General features: G+C 38.1%; 1 protein-coding gene across 2 annotated transcripts in view; it reads left to right on the top strand.

The window, feature by feature from the left end:
- The window catches only part of Ctnna1 (catenin (cadherin-associated protein), alpha 1, 102kDa), a 161869-nt gene that overhangs the window by 28376 nt on the left and 108393 nt on the right, over positions 1 to 25100 (top strand). For both annotated transcript variants that reach the window (XM_005382092.2, XM_013513007.1), the window contains 2 exons: positions 21294 to 21460; positions 21989 to 22108. In XM_005382092.2, the coding sequence (XP_005382149.1) occupies positions 21294 to 21460; positions 21989 to 22108 (287 nt within the window). The remainder of the gene's footprint in view (positions 1 to 21293; positions 21461 to 21988; positions 22109 to 25100) is intronic.

Genomic DNA, 25100 nt, shown 5'->3' with positions numbered 1-25100 from the left:
TTTCTTCTCCCTTCTCTTCCACTTCTTCCTTCTCTTCCATTTTCATCTTCTCCCACTTTATTTATTTATTTATTTATTTATCTTTCGTGAGATCATCTGTTATGGTTTGTCTGTGTGTCCCCCTAAAGCCTCATGCGGCCATGGGGCAGGCTTTTAGAGTTGATTGAGGTGTGAGAGCTACACCCACCCTGGGGTGGATAGTTTGCATATGTAAGGGAGAGGAAAAGGGTGCTTGAGGCCATTCCTCCCGGATTCCGCCCTGGTGTGTGTTTTGTTGCTTTTGCTGTTATCTGCCACCCTGAGCTGTAGCTCTCTGCCATGTGCCACTCTGCCTTATAATCTGCCAAGTACGGACTAAAACCTCCACAAACTCTAAACAAAATTAAACCTTTCCTTCCTTAATTTTGGGCATCAGGTGTTTTGTCCCAGCAGCAAGAAAAACGTAACCAAGACATCATCTTACCTATTTGCCCAGGGTGCCCTTGAACTTGTGATCCTCTATGCATGTGCTACCATGCCTGACTGAAAGGTAAACTTCTTGAAACCTGTAGTTTTGTGTTAAACTCATGTTCCACAGGCAGGCTTAAACAAAGACACAGGTTTTTGAAGCCACTGGATGTCAGCGAGGGTGAATTGTGTAGCTATTATGGACAGGTGTTTATTGGCCTGTGGGGGAGAGCCTTATTGGTTCTCTGGTTCCTGACAGCAAAGCACACAGTCCAATACAGTCTCATGTCAAATTCATCCCTGTGATAGTAACTGAAAGGGGTCATACATTTCCACTGTTCAGAATTTGTGAACTAAAAACTTTATTAAAACTTTATTTATCGAATATTTTTCTCAATTTTTAGACTGAAGATAAATATTTCTAGTACTAACAAATGATGAAATTATTAAAACTTTGTAACGTGAATGAGGTAGGTATATTAGTTTACTAAGGCTCCCATAATGTAAATTACTTGGAACAAATTTGGTGGTTTAAAAACAATAGAAATTTATTTTCTCATGGTTCTAGAGGCTAGAAATCTGAAATCATAGCGTTGGCAGGCTTGTTTCCTTCTTGAGCTCAAGAAAAATCTATTCCATGCTGTTTCCTAGCTTCTTTTTATTTATTTAATTTTTGTTATTTGAGACAGGGTCTCACTGTGTAGCCCAGGCTGGCCTCAAACTCTCAGACGATCCCCCTGCCTCACCTTCTTGGAGTGCTGGGATTACAGGCATGTACCACATGCCCATCTCTTCTAGCTGCTTCTGGTTACCTGGTGTTACTTGGCTTGGAGACCCATGATTCCAAACTCTGTGTTTGTTGTCACGTATTATTCTCCTTGTATATCTCTGTGTCCACATTTTTCTCTTGTAAGGACATGGTTCATTTAAAATTAGCACCCACCCTAATCTAGTATGACCCCATATCATCTACCAAAGATTATTCCTAAATAAATTCGCATTCATAGGTTCTGGATAGCTGTGAGTTTCTAGGGGTCTCTATTTAACCCAGTAGAGTAGATTTCTGAGTTTATTTTGAAAGAGTTTAATGCTGCACTTTAGAGCTTTCTGTTGAAATCATGATGGCTCTTAGTTTATTGTTCTTTATGGGAAGGTTCTGCTCCCCAACCTTTATTGCAGTCTATGGTAAAACTTACATTAACAGATGAATTTAGCTAATTCTTCATTGAATCTAGTCACTAAGGCATTTAATTATTCTACGTAACTTTTTATTTCACTTTATGGTTCACATTTCAGATGTTTCTCTGAGACAAATTTGTAACAAGTATGGTACACTTCCTTCCAAAAAACCCCCTCAGTTTTTGAAAAATTAATTAATTAATTGAAGACAGTGTCTCACCAGGTAGCACAAGGAGGCTTTGAACTCACTATATAGCCTAGGGCGGCCTGGAATTCGCTGTCATCCTCCTGTGTCAGTCTCCTGCTTGCTGAGATTATAGGCATGTGCTACCACATCTGGCATCCCCACAATTTTGAATGTGTATCTGTTTGTTTATTTTTTTTTTTTTGAGACAGGGTCTCACCATGTAGTTCAGGCTGGCGTTGAGTTCACTATGTAGCCCAGGCTGGCCTCACGCTTGTAGTGATGCTCCTGCCTCAGCCTCCCCAGGGATTACAGGTGTGCACTACTATACCTGGCTGTTGAATTTATATCTGGATTTGTCTTTTCTTATTACTTTCGTTTATATCTGCAAGTGTTTTATGTGATTCTGAATCAAAGACTTGTCTCTCCCAGTCCACCTTTGTAGTTACTTATATCATGATCTATTTACCATAACTTGCCTTCACTTTAGGAAAAATAAAAGCCCAAACCAAAAATATAACTGTCTCTCATGGTCATCATTGCATCAGATATGAAAAATTGGAATGCCTTCTTTTTTTCTTTCCCTCTTTGAGACAGGGTCTCACTGTGTAGTCTAGGCCTGCCTTAAACTTGCTATGTAGCCCTAGTCTCCTGCCTCAGCTTCCCAGGAGTGCTAGGATTGCAGGTGTGCCTGGCTGGCAAATTTTTTGGTAAAAAGCCTGGTAATAACTATTTTAGCTTTACTGCCCGTAAGGTTTCCCTTGAAACTATTCCACTCTGCTACTGTGTTGTAAAAGCAGAGCAATACTGTATATAAATAAAAGTGTATAACCATGTTCTAAACTTACTTACAAAAAGAAAAAATGAGCCAGATTTGATTTATAGGCTATAGTTTTCTAACCCCTGATCTAGGTTTTTCCCAGGCTATTAAAGTGTATTTGTTCATATATTTATTTATAACATCCTTGAGCCATAAATGAGACCCTCCATGTATTTGGATTTGTACATGCCCTGTGCTTTTGATGCAATCATAATTAATACCCAGAAATTTAAATGTATATAGTTTTTGTAGCACAACAACTTTCTGTGTAAATTCCTTCTTACATGAGTAATATATATGGATATTTGTGGGTACACTAAAACATCACCAAGTGCTGAAAGTGTGATGAAAATATTAATTTACAAAAAACTTGGTCATTTTATATCAAGGTTAATGAAATGGCCAGGCGAGCTCCTTGGTGAATGGGAGCCAATCATCGTTTGCTTAACGTCCAAGTCCCTATAATGTAGGAGTTATATTGAACTAGTTGTTGAGTCTTACGTGGGCTGAGGGATACCTGTTCCTCTTAGATGTGCTCTTTTCTTTTTGGTATGCTGCTCAGCTTCTGTATCCCCCATCTTGACTAGGTCATTCTTACCTTTATACTTTTCCTTCCGAGTTCTTATCATAACAGTAATTCAGTGAGTTGCCTGCCCCTTTCCAAGCTCTAGCTGGACAGCTTCTGTGGTAGTCTAGTGGCCCTTTTCTGATACCCAACATGGTACTTGATGTGCAGTAGGCACTTAATTAGTTAAGATATTTAACTACTTTTAAGAAGGACGTTGTGAACAAAAGGCTTTCTTTCGCAGATGTAGAATTTATTTTCCTCCTCAGTAGGGGTGGATAATCTTACCTTTTTTTTTTTATTTGAGGTATGATGGTACACCGGTGGCAAACCTATAGTGTGTGTGCCACAGCTGGCCATTTGTTATTGAAAGCTCTGAAAGATGCGCTGTCAGTGGCCTATACTGTGAAATTCACTCCTCGAAAGTGTAGAATTTTTAGGATATTCCCAGAGTCATGCAACTAGCGTTGCTGTCTAATTCCAGAACATTTTATCATCCATAAAAGAATCCTTGTGCTCTTTAGAAGTTACTCCCCATACATATGTATTTCAACAGTACATAAAAAGTAGAAGCTGCCTCTTTGGTATCTAAATGCATTTTACAAGTTCTTGAAGGTTCCGACCAGAAAAAGAGAGCCTTCAGCTGAACAGGGGATATAGTCCCATTGCTGAGACAAAACACCTGGCACCCATGACTCAGAGGACAAGTGGTTTATTGGGCTCATAGTTTCCGGTAGGTTCAAACCATGCTTAGCTGGCTCCAAGGCAGACAGCATGCTCATGACATGTCAGCTTGGAAGGACAGCAAGAGAAGCTGCATGTAAGAATACACCCTTCCAGATCACTTCCAGTGACCTGCCTCTTGTGACCAGGCTCCATCTCCAAACACATGAGACTTAGCAGAGGGCATTTTAGACCTAACCATAGTATTCCTCTCCTGGCCCCCTAAAAGGCCCATGTCCATTTCATTATGCAGAGTACATTTAGTTCATCTCTGAGTGTCTCCCAAGATCATAATAGTTCCAGTATTGCTGCAAGGTTCCAAGTCTCAAGTGTTTACTGAGACTCAAGGCAAATTCTTAGCTTGAAGCCCATGTAAAAATAAAAAATACTTCCAACATATGTGGCACAAGGTAAACATTCCAATTCCAAAAGGAAGGAATGGAATAGAAAGGAATAGCACCAAAGCAAGACCGAAACCCTGAATTATTGTAGCTTCATGTCCAGCATCTGGGGCACATGGCAGCAAAATGTGAGCCCCAAATGGCTTGGGCAGTCCCATCACTATAGCCTTGTTGGTTGCAGTCCACACGGCCTCTTTATTGGGCTGGCTCCACTCAATGCCTGAGGCTTTTCTTGGCACATGTTCCTTGTTTTTGTCATCTCCAGCTTCCTAGGGTCTCCAGTGTACCTTCAGCTTCACTTCAGCTTCATGAATCATCTTCTCAGGGGTTCCTGGCAGTGACTATGACACTGTCAAACACTTTTTCCTGGTCTCTCTGGCCTACTTCTATGTGAAAGCTTCTTTGAACCCCATAGCACTTGTATTCTGCATGCCTGAAAAACCTGCATCACATGGTTGATGTCAAGGTGGGCCACCAGCTCAACTAGTAGTCAAGGCCCCTCTGACCTGGGCAGGAGCCTCTGAGTATCTGGATGGCTAACCTCAGGGAAATACTTTAGAGGAAATACTTCTCTGGGCGACCCTGAATAAGCAGCATACTGTGGGGTCTCTTTTCAAGGGAAAGTCTTTCAAAGTAGTTTACCCTTTTATACCCTTGAGCCTGGGAATGGTAAGATCTGGCCAATTCCTGAGATGCCTTTAAGCCATCTTTCCTATTGTCCTAATGTAAAGTACTTGGCTTCTTTATAATGCTAATTTTTCAATAACTTTGCTCTCCTTTGCTCCAGTTTTGCAGGTGCTTCCTTTCTGATGAAGCTACAAGTTTTAGCCTGGCATGGTGGTACATGCCTGTAATCCCAGTACTTGAGAGGCTGAGGCAGTAGGATCCTTGTTAGTTACAGAGTGAGCTTAAGCCCAGCCCGAACTGCATCACAAGACCATGTCTCAAAAAGACAAAAACAAAACAAAACAAAACAACCCCATAAATTTTGCAAATCATTCACCTCTGCTCTTTGCTCAGGTGTCTCACTGTTGATGTGATTAAAAGTAGCCAGCTTATGCATGCCACAGGCTAAATGTTGCAGTGTCTTGAAATTAGTGTACTACTTGTAAATTTAGGATATGGACAAAATCAAGACAAGTTTTTTTGCCAGAATATAACACACATTGCCTCTAGTTCACTTTTCAGTACAGTCCTCATTTTCCTCTAAAACCTCATGAGCCTGGCCTTTACTATCCATATTCCTATCAGCATTCTCATCTTCTGAGAACTAGTATCACCCATTGAGGTGAGCTTACAGCATTACAAGTTCAGCTTCTCCAGCATCTCCAAACATTTCTAAACTCTTCAGCAAATTCCAGAGGCTTCTGAACCACATGATCAAGTACAGTCACATCAGCAACCCCACTCCTGGTAACAGTTTTTTGTATTAGTCACTTTCCTGTTGCTGGGGCACAATAACATACTTGATGTCCATAACTTAAAGGAGAAGTTTATTTGGCTCATAGTATCCAGCAGGTTCTATCCATGAATGTCAGGCTTCACAGCAGAAAATGCATGGTGGAAGGGCAGCTGCTTATTGGCAGCCAGGAAGTAGGAAGAGGAGGAATCAGGAACCCTTCCAGGTCATACCCCCAGTGACCTGCCTCTTCCAAATAGGCCATCTCCAAATACAAGAGACTTCTGGGGGGAACATTTTAGGTCTCATTTTAGAGCTTACAATTAGGACACATGGACATGAAAAGTAAATTATTAGCATGAATACCAGAAGAATGGGAAGTAGAAATCTTCCTGAAGGTGTTTGAGCTTGCACTTGGTTTTGAAAGGTAGAAGAAGGGAGGGAAAAATCATCCAAGCAGGACATTAAAAGATGTGCAGGTTGTGCCTGGAGGAACAGTGAGGTTTGTGGCTATAGAGGAGTGTTATCATGTAGAGCACTACTGGTAGAAGTCAGAGGGGCTGGGGACTGGGGATTAGCTCAGGCAGTAGAGTGCATGCTCAGCATGTGCAAGGTCCTGAATTTGATCCTCAGCACAAGGGGAAAGAAAAGGTCTGGAGCTATAATTTGTAGGATGGGTTGGAATGCCAAGTAAACAAACCAGGACGAATGGGGGAATGATGTAGAGTCAAAGAATTCTGTGGTTGGAACAGGTCTCACAGCTTCCCATATGCTTGAATATATCAGGTGACACAGGATTCATTACCTCAGGAAGCAACTCTTTCCAGTATTGGTTTGTATTTATTTTTAAAACTTTTTTCTTCTTAAATTAAAATGAAATATGTCTCTTTAACTTTCTTCCTGTTTTAAGAAATTCTGCCATCTGGGCAACATAGAATATGAAGAAAAGAGGTATTTTGAGGGAGATTAGTCTCAGCTGCGTGCAGAAAGGGTTAAAAAAGTTGAGTGATGCTTCAATCAGGGCCTAGAGTCTGGAGGCCATCACAGTAGCAGGAGAAAGGGAACTGCATAGGCAGAGACGCTATAGCAGAGAATGCAACACGAGAAGTAACCAGTTGTCATTCCAGTTAAGTGCCAGATTGGCTTGTGCAAATGACTGATCTTAACTGATAAAACTAAGGGACTGGTATGTGAGAAATTGTAATTATTTTCTTGAGGTTCAAATCATTTAGGAACAATGTGTGCTAAGAACTTGGGTGAGTTATCTAAAGTTAGAACACATTTCCCTCAGTTTAGAGCTATTAGGATTCTGCTGTGCCATTTTTAGTCAAATTCAAACTGCTTGATGGTATTTGCTCCAGCATACAGTTGCATTAACAAAGTCAACTGATAGTTTTTGTTTGTTTGTTTTTTTGGTACTGGGAATTGAACTCAGGACCTTGTGCCACTGAGATATATATCCCTGGCCCTTACTAACTTTTTTAGTTTGAAATAATTATAGATTCACAAGAAGCTACAAAGACAGTATAAAGAGGCCAGACCTGGTAGCACATGCCTATAATGCCAGCACTCTGGGAGGCTGAGACAGGAGGCTCTCAAATTCAAGCCCAGCCGAGGCAACTTAGCAACCTACAAGATCCTGGCTGGAGATGTTGCTCAGAGCAAAGGCTTTGGGTTCAGTCTGTATTACTGTGGAAGGACAGGGGTTTATGTGTATAGAAAGGTCCAGTGTACTTTTCATCTAGCTTCTCCCAGGGATTACATTTTACGGAACTATATTATAAGGTTAAAGCCAGGAATTTGACATTAGTGTTATGTGTGTGTGTAGTTCTATGTTCTTTGATTATTTGTGTAATTCGTGTTACAATTAGGACACAGAACTGTTCTACCTCCGCAGAGAACTTTTTCTTTCTTTGAGGGGGGGTGTGATACTGGGGACTGAACCTAGGGCCTTGGTGAGCTATATGCCCAGCCCTTTTCAGAATGGTATTGCCTCTTTATAGTCACATTCACATTGCTCTGCCTTTCCACCTTCCCAAATTCCTGGTAACCCATCTGTTCTTCTGTCAGTTTAAGAACATTGTATTAAACAGAGTGTAGTAGCACATGCCTGTAATCCCAGTTACTAAGAAGACTGTTGTAGGAGGATCCAAAGTGCGAGGCCAGTCTGGGCATTTTAGCAAGATCCTGTCTCAAAATGAAAAAATAAAAGGACTAGGAATGTAGCTCAGTATGCCCTGCGATCAATCCCAGCATCCCTTCACAGCCCTCCCCACCAAAAAAGAATGTTGAGGGGCTGGGGATTTAGCTCAGCGGCAAAAGTGCCTGCCAGGTAAGCGCCAGGTCGTGAGTTCGGTTCCCGGTACCGGAGAAAAACCAAAAAAAAAACCAAAAAAACAAAAAAACAAAAAAGAATGTTGTATTAGATAGAGGGTTCATACAGTATAACCTGAGTTTGGCTTTTTAATTTTTTTTTAACACAGCATGGTGCTCTTGAAAGCCTTTAAAGTTAGTGTATATATCAATAGCTTAACTTTTTATTGCTAGGTAGTATTGCATAGTTATTCCATGGCTTGGATATTGCTTGTTGATGGGAAAGTAAAGATTTCTCCTGTAATTAATCCTACTACTAATTTTTTTTTTTTGCATAGTAAAAGCTTTAAATTTTGATTCAGTCCAATTTAGTGACACCCTCCCCTCTGTTAAGGTGTCATTGTCTAATAATTCTTCACTAAGCTTTAGCTTGCGAAGTTTTGTTTTGTTATCTTTTAAAAGTTTTATAGTTTTTCATTTTACATTTAAACCTATGATTGATTTTGGGTTAAGTTTATATAAGTTTATATAAACTTAGTCGAAGACTAAGATTACTCCTATTATTATTACTATTATTATTTTGGCATTAGTTCCATTAATCTAGTTTGTTCCATTGATCTATGTGTCTATCCCTCCTCCCTCTGCCAACACTACTCAGTATTTTTCCCCCCCCTCAGTACCAAGGATTGAACCCATGCCCTTAGCACTATCCCCAGCCCTTCAACCCTCTGCACCCCTCCTTTGAGGCAGGGTCTCCCCACCCCTCTTTTGAGACAGTGTCTTGCAAAGTTATTTAGGCTGAGCTTGAATTTGTGATCCTTCTGTCTCAGCCTCCTGGAGTGCTAGGATGTATGTGCCATCATATCCAACTATAGTCTTGATTGCTGTAGCTGTATGTTTTATTAGACTTACAAACTTCCCAGTTTATTCCTTTTTTGAGTTGTTTTAGTTGTTCTGGTTCTTTCCCTTTCCATACTCAAGGGCAGAGGGAAGTGCTATTTGGTGGTCTTGGATGCTGAGAGCTTTTTGTTGTTGTTTATTAATGTATCTGAACATTATAGTATTTGTAAGAGTTCCTGAAGTAGTAGGTATCTATAAGCATTAGTTCTTCTCTGTTGATTTTTTGAGGTGCTGCTCCTTTTATTTATTTGAATTCTACCATGTTTCAAAAATTGAAACATGGCTCATTGCATTGGAGATGCCAGTCTTTTAGATTTGCCTTTTTAATCAGTTGGCATGGCAGAGGTAGAATTACCTTGGAGCAGAAAAATCAAATGATTGTGCATGTCTACAATTTTTAATTTTGGTGGTAGGACAGGATTTATGGTCGTTCTGGGAAAGGTAATTGAGTTCTGTTGAACAGAGCAAGGTTGTAGCCAGAGCTAGTGATTCTTACTTCCTCTCAGATGATCTGGTTTGATATTCACATCATGATCATACCACTAACCAAAGTCAGTCACCTTGTGTATGTGCTATTGTTCTCATGGTGGATACCGTAAAAACATGTAGACAGCCTACTCTGGCTTTGTCAGTACTGAAACAATATATATAGTAGTAAACTTACTCTACCTTCACCTGTAACACATCCCTTCTCCAAATGGCTGAAGGTGAGAGTAGAATGAATTCTTCTACTGAATATCATCCAGAAAAAAAAAAAAAAAGAACGTCATCCAGTAAATATAAAGCAGACATCTTAATGTTTGGTGTGTAGTTTTCCACCTTTCGTATCTATTTATGTTTAGATAGTATTTGCTTTAAGATTTTTTTTGTAGCCAGGTGTGTAAGCCTATAATCCTAGCACTTTGGAAAGCCAATGGAAGAGGGTTACAAGTTCAAGTCCTGCACTGGCAATTTTGTAAAACTCTACCTCAAAATATCGGGGGGGAAAAAGGGCTGGGTAATGTAGTTCAGTGCAAAAGCCATAGGTTCAATCTCCTAAACTGGGGGAAAAAGGATTTTGGAGGGGAGAACTTTTCAAACTCTGGCTCTTCTGGTGTTTATTTCATTTTAGGTAAACTAACAATCCAAGTGCATTTTTCTTTAGTAGAAATAAGACTTTTGCTTTACTGAAATCATTTAATAATGTTCAATATTAAATCTCAATCTTAACATGAGCCTTCTTTTATTTAAAAATGTTAATTTTAGGGCAAGAAAGTAGTATTTATTGGCTACTAAACAGAGTTAAACTTGTGAATAGCATCTGAATAATATGTGGACCTACAGTTGAATTATCAACATACTCTAATGGTATAGTTGTCATCTCAGTTTTTTCAAATAAAAATCTTTAAAGCATAGAATTATACAATCATATAAAATTGGTGGGCTCTTAAGACATTGCCATCAAGAAGGGATTGCCAGTAAAAGTTTTTAATTGATATTGAAACATTCCTTTATATTAGCAGTTGTGTCGTGAGATTGAGCAAATGCCATCAATTTTGGTACAGCTTAAAGTATATGTAGGGAGTGTGTGTGGTGTGTGCTGTGTGTTTAAGGTATGTTTTTTCATTGTGAATCTTGGCAAGACAGTTTTAAAGAAAATAATGTATTTCATGTTTGGCAAAAGGGATATTGAGCACAAACTGTCAGGCTCTTGAGGTATAATGCTTCTCCTGGAAATGATTAGAGTCAGATTGAAGGAGGTGAAAATTGCTCTCCTGTCCAGTGTAGATATTGACAGCTTTAGACCACTATACCCTCATCTAATATAGAGGCAGCCTGGAAAATAGATGTTAAAAGGCAGATGTGATCAGGACAAAGCAGCTGTCAGTGAGGGCTTCAAGGATGGTTTTAGAGGTAGACACGAGGCAGAGTAGAGTCTGGATTTGCTGAATTTATGATGTGAAGACTTAAAACAGGTATACAGAGCTTTGTGTGGGTGTGTGGTAGACTGTGTTTTAGTTTGTTTAGTCTGGTTTATGTGGCTTTAATCAGGTTGAGGTCATGAACTTGATCTTACATATGAGCCCTTTAATTTTCACAGAAGAAAAATGACAAGTGTTTCTACTTTGGAATGTTGAGTTTTAGTTTTAAAATGTGAGTGATGCTCTGGAAGTGCAATAGGGAAATATGTAACAGTTTGAAAAAGATTAAGTTAATTAGTTCTTCATATTAGTGTAATAACTTCATTAAATCTAATAACAAATCAGCTAATTTTTCTTATATTTTTGCTTTGAATTCTGGCTTACTTATTTCCTCCTTTTTCCACTTGCTGTCTGGATAGAACTTTCATCCAGTTTTTTCCTCCTCTTTTTTTGGGGGGTGGGTGTGGATATGTCTTTTCGTGTGATCTTGGTCTGTTGTTATACTTCCTAACCCTGCCCTTCATATGTTCCTGAGGACTGTGATTAATTTAAAAATTGTTCATTATTGATCTCTATACTTCGTAGCCTCACTATTTAATCCATGGTTTTTTTGCTTTTCATTTAACTTGAGGAAAAGCATAATATAAATGCTGGAAGATCATTAACTGGTTGTCATCTGTGAGTTTTATGTCTTAAAGTTGTCTGACTTAAACTGTAAGTCTCTAGGGCGGAGGCTATATTTTCTTTGACTTGGGATGTGTCAAGGATGCTGTCTGCTTCTGCATCACTACCCCTGTGGGAACATATGCTGCTTCGCAGATTTCAGTTCTGGTATAGCCAACTTGGAAGTGAGGAAAGAAGAGTGAAGTTATTAAATTCTAATGTTTCCTTTCATTTTGAAATTGTTCCTCTTTTGTTTTTAAGTCTATTTTGTTAAGCTAAAAAAAAACACTAAGTAGGACAGAAATACTTGTAATAACAGTGGATAATACTGTTGCTTTAATATATTTGTATAGTGTAGCTGAGGAAGTTATCTTAAATATTAAATTTTTGGCTTTCGCATGATTTCAACCGTGATGTTGCAATAACTGGATTTTCATGAGTTAATTTCTTAAGAAAGTGATTCCAAGTTGAAATGCATGTTATGCATTTATTTGAATGTGTAATCAGGAAGTAAGTGCCTCTCTTTGGAGTGTTTCTGAATAGCAGCAGGGTGCACTTGAATTAGTAAGGAAAATGAGAACATGAATATGTGTGGTACCCTATTTTAACTTTAAAAAAATCCATTCTGTCAACTGGAAAAAGTGGAAATTTCAAAGCTTCCAGTGGGTAAGGAGGAGGGCTGGTTGAATTTCTAGGGTCCACTAATTTTAGGCTCCATAGCTTCAGATTAAAATGACTTGGTATTAAATGTTTATTTCTTGGGTTGACTTTTAAAAGATAAACAGTTTTGTAGATTAAAATAGAATCATAGCCCAGAAAGTTCTCTTAAAGCATCTGTTAGACATTCTTTGAATCATTATCTGTGTTCTGTAACTATAGTTTTGTTATCAGTGGGCTGAGGTTTTTGACAAATAGTCCCCTACAATGAATGGAAGGGTGAAGATGGAGAGCACTGTGTGTTATATCCAGGTTCACCTTAATGTCACAGGGTATATGGATTTTGTCAGACATATGCCACCGTTAAGCTTCTTCCTATAAGGGTTATATTATGAAGTTTGATATTCTTTGGAACTATATTACCAGTTTGTCTTCATTTATAAATATGGAAAATGTCATATTTTATTACCAGATCATGAGAAATTAATTAAAAATTGGGGAATGTTAGAGATATAGACTGTGGTGAGAAATATCTATTAACTTTTTTTTTTTTTTCAGGTATAGGGAATTGAACTCAGGGCCTTGAGCTTGCCAGGCAGGCGCTTATGCCAACGTATTAACTTGATTATCTTGAAGTTGGCAAATAACTTTGTGACGTCTTGGTTCAGTCATTTTATTATTTTGTAAAATGTGAATTGGTGGAATGATGATTTGTTTTTAAAATAAAAGAATTTAGGGCTGGAGATATAGCTCAGCGGCATAAGCACCTCCCTGTGGTACCGCAAAAAACAAACAAACAAACAAACAAACAAAAAGAATTTAGGGGGGCTGGGGATTTAGCTCAGCGGCAAAGCGCCTGCCTGGCAAGCGCAAAGTCGTGAGTTCGGTTCCCGGTACCGGAGAAAAAACAAAAAAAAAAACAAAACAAAAAGAATTTAGGAATTCAGTGATAGGGAAATTTTAGGTATTCACTTCCAGGACCTGTGTAAAAAGATGCTAAGCTGTTAAGTTTAGGAATTTTTAAAAGGTTTTCTGTGATATGAATTGCTTGCTGTCCTTTTTCTTCCTTTGGCTACTGCCTGGACAGAATGAAATTTTTTTTAAAAATAAAAGTTCCTTTCTGTAGGGAGCATATATTTTGATAGTAAGAAGAAAAAAGAAGAAAAATCACCTATAGTTTTGGAAGTCAGAGATGAAACCAGTGGTTAATATTTTTGTCTAAACTCTCCCAGCCACATGAGTATGCTCACATGGGTAGAATTATGTTCTGCTTGATTGTGGCATTTCCTTTTGTTTGTTTGTTTGTTTGTTTGGTTTTCCAGTACTGGTAATCGAATTCACAACCTCACACTTGCCAGGCAAGTGCTGTGCCGCTGTTTTTTACTTTATGGTACTGAAAGATGTTCAAGGTCTAGTAAGTATTCTGCAACTTAACCTCCCTCCCTTCCTCCCTCCCTCTTTTCCTTTCCTTTCCTTTGTGATACTAAAGATTCAATCTAGTCCTCTCAGGTTGGGCAGCTAGGCAAACACTGAGGTATATCCCCAGCCTTTTTCATTTTGAGACAGGGTCTCCCTGAGTTGCCCAGCTTGGCCTTGGACTTTTGATCCTCTAGTAACTGAGATTATAGATATGCACCTCTGCAGCACCTGGCCTTAACATAATTTTTAGTGGCTGTATAATATCCTCCATGGAATGATATATTTAAAGATGTTATGTTGTACCAACAAACTGAAAACTTATTAATATTATTATGGGCAGAGGTTTTTTTTTTTTTAATTTAAGGAGTATGACAGATACAGTGACAAGTTTTTGGTTTTTGTTTTTTTTTCCGGTACCGGGAATCGAACTCACGACCTTGTGCTTGCCAGGCAGGCGCTGTGGCACTGAGCTAAATCCCCGGCCCCCAATGACAAGTTTTAACTTTCAAATAAAAAGCTGATGTCCACCATTGTTAACAAGTGTGAGAGCTGAGAGACAGAAAAAGGTGTTAGATAAAATCATTTCACCTGAACAGAACAGTGACTTGACAAGATCATCTGGGAAATCAGTGGGAGGAGGGAGTTGGAATTTTCCATATATCCGTAAAACTGATTCTGGAATGAATGAATTTCAGCATATTTAAGGTGGTTGACTAGCACTTAACTCTTCACCTAGAAGCTTCTGTCCTATTAACACAGGGCTGTTTTTGATGATTTGCAAAAGCAGGTACAGGTGATGTCTCATATCTTTTCTCTGTTGGATTTGGTAGTTGTAACAAACAACATGCTCTCATAAAATGTTAGGAAGTGCCCACTGTAGAGGCAGGTGTGGTGGCACATGCCTATAATCCTAGCATTCAGGAGGCCGAGGCAGGAGGATTGCTGTGAGATTGAAGCCAGCATGGGCTACATAAGTGAGTTTAAGGCCAGCTTGCACTACCCAGTGAGACCCTGTCTCCAAAAAAAAGCATCTACTGTAATACTACTACTATAGGAAATATCTCTGTAATCCTCTCCCACATCAACTGTAGATGGATAATAAAAACAGTGAGATTAGGAGTGCAGATTACATGGGTAGCCATATTTTGGGTAAGCCTCTCAAGATAACTGGTTTTATAAAAAAGACAACTGAATATGGTGGCACACACTTGTAATCCCAGCACTGTGCTAGGCTGAGGATTGCACATTCAAACCCAGCCTCCGCAAGTTTGTGACTTGGTGAGATCCTGTCTGAAAATTCAAAAAAGGGGCTAGTGATGTAATTTAGCGCAAAGGCCCTGGTTCAGTTTCCAATACTGCAAAAAAATTTTAAAAAGTAGTTATGTGTGCTAATTTTACTTTTCTATTTTTGCAATGAACTAGTAAAAAGCCTAGTGCCCTCAGCTGTTTATACCTTAAAAAAAAAAATCTGCAACATGAGTTTTCTGTATTGCTCAAATGAGTTGAATAAATTTTTTATTTATTTATTTTTTGTCTTTTTGAGACAGGGTCTCGCTATGCAGTTCAGGCTGACCTTGAGCTACTTTGTAGCCCAGGCTGGCCTTGAACTCTCAACGATCCTCCTGCCTCAGCCTCCTGAGTGCTGGGATTCTAGGCGTGCACCACCATGCCAGCACTAAAAATACTTTAAAGTTGGTCATCATTTAAAAATGTATTCATTATAGGAAGTTAAAAAAATTCACACAACAGGTCAAACCACCTTTTGATAAACTCAATATTTTTGTATACGTTGCTTTAGTCTGTTTCTTGCCTGCAACTTAAATGGACTGTGATCTCCATTTTCATTATGTGGTATAGATTGTTATATGTATGCTGTTTAAAGTGTAAATTAACAAATTTCATTAATAAAGATACTTTGCGTAGGAGAATTATGTAATTTATAGAAGATAACTATAGAAGATAATTATGTAATTTATAGATAATTATGTAATTTATAGAAGATAACTATGTATGCTGTTTAAAGTGTAAATTAACAAATTTCATTAATAAAGATACTTTGCGTAGGAGAATTATGTAATTTATAGAAGATAACTATCTCCTACTGGCTCTGCAATACTTAGGTCTTTTTTTGGATTTAAAAGGTAGAAAAGTTCTGGTCAAGGAGTAGGTAAAAGTTACCCTAGTATTGTTTTAGAGAAATTTGCATAACTGTTCTGTCTGTTAGGGTTCTGGAGTGTAGTATAGGCTTTTAGGGATGTGAAACTTGTTCATGGGATGGCTGAGGGAGGGAAATGATCAGTCCCTGAAAACTGAAAGGAATCTCAGTTTAGTTTAAAAGTCTTTTTTAAAAACTATAGGCCAGGCAAAGTTTCTCAGGCTTGGTTTGTAGCTGTTACCACAAAAGGACCAATTTTTTACTCTCTTAATAATAAAGTAGGTTGTCAGTCTTTTACTGCTTCAGCATTTATATATGTATGTACTTTTTGTTGTTTTTTTGAAAAAAGGTCTCACTGTATATTCTAGGCTAGCCTTGAACTCACTATGTAGTTGAGGCTGGTTTTGAATTTGTTGAAATCCTCCTGCCTCAGCCTCCTCCTGAGTGCTGGAATTACAGGTGTGCACCACCACACCTGGCTACTGCTTCAGTATTTAATTTTCCTTTTCCTTTTCCTTTTCCCTTTCCCTTTCCCCTTCCCCTTTCCCCTTCCCCTTCCCCTTCCTGTACGGGGAATCGAACTCTGGAACTTGCACTTGCCAGGCAGGCGCTTGTGCTGCTAAGCTATATTCCCCAGCCCTTGCTTCAGTATTTACATTAAAAGCCAATATTTGCTGTATCCTTTAAGAAACTCACTAGCGTGACTTTATTTCTAAAAATGTTAAGAAATCACTGGTATGTGGCTAATGAACATGTTCTTTTTTTTTGGTCTTTTTGAGACAGGGTCTTGCTATGCAGTTCAGGCTGGCCTTGAACTTGTGATGCTTTTGCCTCAGCCTCCCAAATTCTGGGATTACAGGCATGCACCACCAGGCCTGGCACATAATGACTATGTTCTGAATAGGTTTAAAGATTGAAAAAAGTAGATGGAAAAGTAAAAGTAGGCATGGAAATATTTGAGTTTTCCATATAGGATATTCTTTAATTGAAGTGGGAGTTAGTGTTATTTTCAAAAGAGAAAACAGGTAGAGATAAAGTATCCCAAAGTCACACAGACACTAAATAATGGAGATGGGATTGAGAACCCCATTTTAAAGCCTTGTTGTATCTATGCCCTGTAGTACCCTGGGAGAAAAGTAACATGTTCATTAACTTTCTTGTGCATGGCTTTTTAAAAAAATGGTAGCACAGTTTACTCAAAAAAGTGAAACTGAAAAGTGAGGGAAAAACTGAATCCTCAGAGTGAGCTTGGGCTGAGTAAAAGAGGAAAGAGCAAGATGAAAGTACACCCTGGAGGACATAGGACAGGCTGTGGTGAGGAAGCCAGGATAGCTGACATTTTGTTTTTTAAAGGAACAACATAATAGTATATCGCATGTCTCTCAATCTCAGGCTAAAAAGAGAAACAGAGCCTTCTCTTCTGTGTAGTAATATTTTTTTTCATTTTCGATGGTACTGGGGGTTGATCCCAGCGCCTTGAGCATGCTAGGCAGATGGTCTAGCACTGAGCTGTACCCTCAGCTCTTTTTAATATTTTTCTTGCCCCCTTATATTCTTTTTCAATAACTATAAAGTTTGATTGCTTAGAGAAAATTTGAGTCAAGACATTTAATGATTTAGAAAGGCCTTAATCTTGTCCTGTTCTCGTAATAACCTGTTTTGTTGTTCATTACAATTTGCCTTTGTCTTTGTTTTGAACTCCAGAGGAGCTTAACTTTTATTTCCATAGTAAGGAGAGAAACACCAGGGAATGACAGACCTGACTGTGTGGTATAGGTTATAGTAGTGTTTTCTTTGAAATTTAATCTCCTTTATATCTTAGTTCATATGAGTGTAGTAAGGTTGACTGGAGGCACCTGGTGGGACAAGGCCAGAAGACGCAGTTATAGTCTCAGCCTTTTCTGACCATATGGCCATGGGCAGAATTCCTGTCTGCCTCTTTTTCCCGTTTGTGTATAAGAAGAGTACTTTTGATCTCTTAGAAATGTGCTCTGTACACTCACAGTTACCTATTTATCTTTTAAAGAATTCTTTATTTTTGCAATTAATTTTGTAATAAAGCTTATAAAAATCTCCTCTATCTTATTGTCATGTTCCCTTTTACAGGAATGACCATTGTGTAGCAGTTTGAAGACTGTCCTTAGCTAGTGGCTTATTTAAATATTTGTTCATAGTTTTGTGAATAGAGAAGATCTGAATGTTTTAATTAGTGTGTTTTTATTAATAAGACATTTCATTAATCAGTGTTTTTAATTCATCAGACTTTTTCATTACTAACAGTGTGTGTTAGCCATGAAGTTAGGGCTTTGGCATTATGGCTCAGAGCAAAGAGATTAGTGTTGTAAATATGTTTAATTTAACTGGTTTCTTCCTTGGAATTTCAGTTGTTTGCTGTCACTTGATTTGATATTATTTTGGAATGATATGCTGGCTGAAAAAGGTGCTTGGGTCTAAGTTAGCATTTTTTAAAATTATATGTGGTACATAATTATTACCTTTGTTTTGGGGAATTGATACATATATATTTGAATATAAGTTAATCTTTGAAGAGTTCTGATTCATTTTGATGGACTGTAGGTTTAAGAGTCTACTTTAAAGTCATTATTTTTGTCCTGATCTGAGCTCTTACTTCTGTCCTCCAGTTCTTTCCTTACCTGAAGTTAACTCCTTTTTCATTTCCTATAGCAACGGTTCTACAATTTCTTCCACTTTCCTCAGCCTGCTCAGTTTGTAGAGAAGAGCCTTCCTGCCTCTGAGAAAACTGGGATGCTTCTGTGCTGCCCAGAACTCTCTTGTTACCTTGTTTTCATTTCTTATTTGAGGGTACAGGAACCACCATCTACTTCTCTTCCAGCTTTTGCCACCTCCTCTGGTCCTGATTATATGTGGTCCTAATTGTGTGTGCTCCTGTTTGTAATCTAGAATCTTCATTCTTTAATTGTGTGTCTTTAGTATCTTTTTGCCTTTCCCACTCCCAATCTCGGCTGTTCCAGTTGTGATTAAACACACGTGAGTCCTTCCTTCCAGCCATCATACCTCAGTGAAAGGAGTCACTGGTGAGGAGGTAATATGCTATTTTTGACAACCCTTAGACTGTAACTACTTATTAGATCCTTCTTGCATATCTCTGTCTTCCTGAGAAACCACTCTGAAGATACCACCACGTATTACAGCAGCCATTGATATTTTCCTACTAATCTATCCATAACTGTGTTGTTTGTAATGTTCCTATCCTATTTCATAATGTATGTTTATTATTATGTGTTTCCTACAACAACCATTGAGAATAGTTAATGATTTTTTAATAGGTCACTCATGTATAGCTCTATTTATTTTCTTTAGAAGCCACTTTGAAGATACCAAAGTATAGCACAACAACTCTTGATAATCTCCTACCTCTTTTGTCTCTAACTCACTGTTATTTGTGTGTTTTTTTTCCTGAGAAACTATTTTGTAGATAATAATATGTGAAACGATAACCATTGATAATTTCCTACCATTTTGTCTGTAATTTGCTAAGTCCCCCCTATTATTATGTTATCCTTCTTTTATTCTTTAAAAAAAAAAAAAAAAAAAAAACACACACGTGAGTGTCAGGCAGTGTTCTAAGCACTCTGCTTTGTCCTTTTGTGTCCTAGAATGTTTGGTTTCATCTCCTCATAAACCCTGTGAAGTGGATGCACACAGTCCTTACTTTGCAAGGTTCTGATATGCACAGATTTTAGTTGCAACAGTTAATACTCCCAACAACATGGTTCAAAATTTAGTTACTATGAGTAATTGCATAAAGTTCAAATTTTGTTAAGTGCATAAAAATAGCAGATGTGCAACATGGTCTGTGACCAGTCTTGTCACTTCTAGTCTGTTGGTGATTGTTCATTGATTGTGCATCTATTCAGTTTATGCAAAGTGTGTAGTCTCTTTCTCTCCCAGTAATAATAAAACAACTTGAACCGTTTTATAAAAATGGGTAATTAAAATGAGTAAATTAGCCAACAAAAATTAACTTATAACAAAAAAATGGAAGAAAGAGCTACTCTGGCAGTGTTGATTCTGAGTTAGCTCCACCTTTTAAAATACCATGGAATATCATTAATTTTATGAATCCATGCAATGATTGCCATATGTCAGAGTCTTCCTTGAAAATATAAGGGAAGACTATATTAGATCCAGCAAAAACCTATTAGCTATAAAATTCTTCATTGTTATTTCTGACATGACAACTATGCAGAGCTTTTCTTTACATGTAGAACTCTACAGTGCCTCTAAGCTTCATTAATATATGAGTCTGAGGTGAATTTAAATTTTTCCTCCTAAGCTCATACTATACAACTAAAGTTGATAGCCAGGAGAAATTTGGTAGGGTTATTGAGAAATAGTTGGATTTCTTGGGAATACTCTTTTAAAAAAATTGTGGAAGAGGTGAGAGAGTGAATGGGTTTTAGGCTTTAAAGTGGGTACACTCAACCAAGGCAGAGTGCGAGTTTTCCAGGGATGCAGAAACCATCATTGTCAGTTTAGCAGTGAACAAGACACAGTCCTAGTCTTTTCCTTACTTCCAGATATAAGAGATAGATAATAGGCTCCCAAAATGATTATCAATGGAAATGAGTGAACTGAAGTATAATTCTTAAGAGTTTTGGGAGAGTGTTGTAAATAAACACTTATAGGCATAGTAGTGCATGCCTATAATCCTAGCACTTGGGAAGTTGATGCAGGAGGATCACTGCAAGTTCAGGGCTAGCCTGAACTATATAGTGAAACTGTGTCTCAAAAAATTCATGAAATCAGGATTGTATAAGCTGGACATTCTTCATAACTAGGCTAAAATCTATTTTGTTTTTATACCTTTATTTTTGGTACTGGGAATCGAACTCAGGACCTTGTGCTGCCCTGGCAGGCACTGTGCTGCCAAGCTATATCCCCCAGTCCCAAGCCTTAACATTTCTCTAAACATACTTGTTTATATTTGTTAAGTTGTTGTAGGTTACACCACAGTTTAGTTGACTAGCTGCTTATGTTTGAGCATTTTGAGTTCTTGTTGCTGTTCACTATGAGAGAAATGAAGGGATCAGTAGCCAAACTCTTCTAACTCTTTGGTGGGGCTGTACATGTGGATAGCTGGAATTGTCATGATCCTCTTGCCTCACCCTCCTGAGTGCTGGGATTACAGGTGTGCACTACTATACCCCAATTGTGAGTAGATTGCTTTAGATTGGTGTTTTGTCCTATTCAAATCTTGGATTTTTAAGAAAGACACATGTAATAATAATCCTTTTTGGAAAGGAGTATTATCATTAGATCAAAGGGAAGGAATATTTTAAAGTCTCTTCATGTTAATGCCAAGTCACTTTCTAGATTCTATACCTTTGCTAGTGCTGTATGAGGGTGCTTGTTTTTAATGACAGTTATAAGATATAGCAAAGCACATAATAAAACCAAGGACTCTTAACACTAAATCTCAACATGACTTGTAAAAAGTTTCAACTATTTTTGTTATTCATAGATCAGTTATTCAGGTTAACTCCTGCTGAGATTTACCTCCGCTTCTTCATTGTGTAAAACAGGAGATTTGATGAAGAGTGCTGCGGGAGAATTTGCAGATGATCCCTGCTCATCTGTGAAGCGAGGCAACATGGTTCGGGCAGCTCGAGCTTTACTCTCTGCTGTTACCCGGCTGCTGATTTTGGCTGACATGGCAGATGTCTACAAATTACTTGTTCAGCTGAAAGTTGTAAGTACAGGCCTATGCCTGTAATTTGTTCTTTGTATCACAGTGAGGCCAGAGTTGGCCATACTTAGTTTAGTGTTCCTAAGGATTTTATTTGGTTTTGAACTTGGTTTATCTAAATGGACCAGGGATATTTTTAATTTCCATTTTTTGTTCAAAGTGGACATGATAAAGGCTCTGCTATGAGCTAGTATTGTCTTGGTTCTAATAAAGAACTTTTAAGGAAGGTATTGTTTTGACTCCTTTCCTTTCTGGAGTTCTGGTGAAACATTTCTTTGTTACTAGAAGATCCTAGACCTGAGGAACCAAGATACATTAAATTGTATACTTTAGTTAGAGGCCAATATAATAGTGTTCTTTTCAACTCCTTTAAAGCACCTGTATAATAGGAGGCCCATGCCAACTCAAGAACTTAAGTTTGGATTGTTTTCTGAGCAGCTAGTAAAGGAAATAAAACATTTCTATGGCATCAGCTTCATCTGCATACTTGTATGGTACAGAATTTTTGATATTTGAGGTTGTGTTTTATAGGTGGAAGATGGTATCTTAAAGCTGAGGAATGCTGGCAATGAACAAGACTTGGGAATACAGTATAAAGCCCTGAAACCTGAAGTGGATAAGCTGAACATTATGGCAGCTAAAAGACAACAGGTACAGTCATTATTTGGGGATATTTTAAAGTTCTTTATTCAATTATTTAGTAGGGCTAACTTATTTTTCCTCGGTTTTCTGAAGGTACTGTTATTTTATACAAACACTAAACTACATTAGAACATTTAAACTACAAAGTATGTTTCCGGTGTTGTGTTGTTAACAGAGTTATAATTAAGTTGCATTCACGTTATGCTCCTGTTTTAATTCTTGTGATATTTTATTTTAGGTAGCTTAGCAGTTTGAGTGAAAATAACTTGTGTCTGGGGTGGTAATGGGCCTTTTTTTTTTTGGTTTTTCTCCTGTACCGGGAACCGAACTCACGACCTTGCGCTTGCCAGGCAGGCGCTTTGCCGCTGAGCTAAATCCCCAGCCTCGTAATGGGCCTTTGTTGTGTGTGTGTTCAAAGATTACCTGAGTTGTTGGTGGAGTTTAATTTGGTTGTTTAAAAAACCTAACCAAGTTAAAGTATAATAGAATTACTGTATGTCTGTATAAAAAAGTTCCCCTCCACACCCTCCACACCATATTTTGACACTTATGTGGCTCTTACTAATCATTACTAATAGTTACTCTTATGTGGTATGTGGATCGGTGTTCTTGTTCTTTGAAGCTTAACCCTTTGGTGTTTTTATGCTTGGTGGTGCTTTGAAATCTTCCTATACTCTTTCTGATAGATGCTGTGTTTTGGGCATATATTCTGCAGAGAAAATGCATACATCACCATTCAGGTTTTTTAAATCTTCTGAAGTTCTGATGCTGGCTGTGGTGGTGGATGCCTGTAATCCAATCACGGATGCTGAGGCAGGGGCATGCCACAAGTTTGAGTCTACCCTGGGTTACATAGTGAGTGAGTTCAGTTCAAGGTCAGCCTGAACCACATAGCAAGATTCTATTTTAAAAAGCACCCCCCCCTCAAACTTATGATGTTCTGGTGAGGTATGTGGTTTTAATTCTGATTTTAAAAGAGTGCCTGAAAAGAGGAATTGTAACTGTTAGCCCACATCAGTTAGGGTTCCTTGTGCTTCAGTGCACAGTAAACCCAGTTCTCAAACTGCATAAAAAATGGGGGTTTATGTTCTCACTAAGTACAAGTCCTGAGTTAGGTTGACTCCATAGTTACTAAATTCAAGAGTATTGTGGTATCATCAAGGATCCAGGTTTTTGACATGTTTCAGCACTTCAGTGTGTCCAGCGTTGGATGGCTGCAGATACTATTAAGTATGAGATTTACACACATTAGTATGGCCAGCGAGGAAAAAAAGGAATGTTTCTTTCCTATGTCTCTATGTGCAAACAATTTAGAAGTCCCTAGCATACTAGCTCCAAATCTGAATTGTGTGACAGACCTATTCTTCAGTTACCAGTCTGAGAGGAAGGGCTGTCTCCTATGCTTGCCTTAGTAATCAGTACTGACCTTCTTCTCATCTGGAATAGGGATGTGCAACACAAACTGATAGGCAGGAGGAAAAGGGGCAAGGGGTGAGAGTGGGATGGATTTGGGTAGGTAATCTAGGATAGCTGCTACAGACTTTTCATTAAGGATAATTGTCAGTGTTAAAAAAATGTCTAATATATGACGGTTTCAGCTTTGGAGAGTTCTTAGTTATTTGGTTATATCAGTGTATAATATCTGACCACAGGGTTGAGAGAATTAAGTTTAGTAATGTGTGCACTTGAGTATTTTGCCTGTCACTAAAAAGTCCTTCCTATGTGGACAGGTGGTAAATAATTGTTTGTTGCTCATATTTCAAGCCAGGGGATGTGACCATACTAATCCTATACATGTGCAACCCTGGTTTTAAATTTTTAGAACTTAATGTTATACATGGTAATATAGCTGTATTTTGTGTACTGCCTGATAGTTATTCTTAGGCTCAGTGTGCATTTATCATTTATTCTTTTGTTGGCTTACTCTTTGTCATACCAATTATGAATCATATATATATTTTTCTTTTGCTAGGGTTGGTTGATCCTGAAATAGCTTGCTTTAATAGAGTGATAATTCTGTAAATACAGCAAGCTCACTAAATTACTTTCTTTTCTTTTTTGGGGGGTGGGTACCAGGAATCGAACTCAGGACCTTGTGCTTACCAGGCAGGCACTTATGGCACTGAGCTATATCCCCCAAGTTGACCAAATTATGTTCACAATTTATTTTACTTAATGTTCTTGATATACATTCTCATTTGAATAAAATAAATGGTTCCTTTTATTAGTTTTTGAGATAGTCTTGCTGTTTTCAGGCTGGCCTTGAACTCACTATGCAGCCCAGGCTTATCTTGAACTTCTGATCCACTTGCCTCAGCCTCTTGAGTGCTGGGATTACAGGCGTGCACCACCATGCCCAGCTAATAAATGTTTTTATATTTAGAAAATAAAGTTTGGTCTGCATCCTGTTTTAAAACCTTGTTGAATCTTGGTTTATGAAGGCTTATAACTATTTAGGCAAAGTAAGACGGTTTAGACTGCCATTTACTATTTTGTATCTTTGTAAAATGGTGGAATAGGTAAATAGATGGTGTTCTTGATGTAAAACATAGTAACAGTTCAGAATTTTGTTTGCAATTGGAAAATGTGTTGGAAGGTAATGCTGCTTGATTTTTAGTTCTGTGTGCCATAAATCCATTAAGAGTTCCTCTTTGCATGTGATACTGAGTGAACTAAAGCTATTTTCTTCTGCTTTCCTCAATTAGCATTTTGGCATAATACTTCAGAGTGGTAGTGGTACCTGAGTTAAGGTAGTTTTAAGTATGTTATATGTGGATCCTTCACACCAGCCACAAGGAAAACCTTAGGGAGATGTACCTTTTTGGACACCTTAAAGGTGCTATATATCCTTAATTCAAAGAACATTTCTCATACTTGTTCATTACAGTTCATTTTAAATCTTTTAAGTTTAGGCTTTTTAAAAGTTAATTTTGAGAACTGAGACATAATGGAGGAATCAATAAGGGCTTGACTTTTTTTGTAATGATTTCTTTCTGGGTAT

The sequence above is a fragment of the Chinchilla lanigera genome, unplaced genomic scaffold (genome assembly GCF_000276665.1).
Source record: "Chinchilla lanigera isolate Chin_1 unplaced genomic scaffold, ChiLan1.0 scaffold00017, whole genome shotgun sequence".
Classification (NCBI taxonomy): domain Eukaryota; kingdom Metazoa; phylum Chordata; class Mammalia; order Rodentia; family Chinchillidae; genus Chinchilla; species Chinchilla lanigera.
This window is presented reverse-complemented; position numbering and strand designations above follow the sequence as displayed.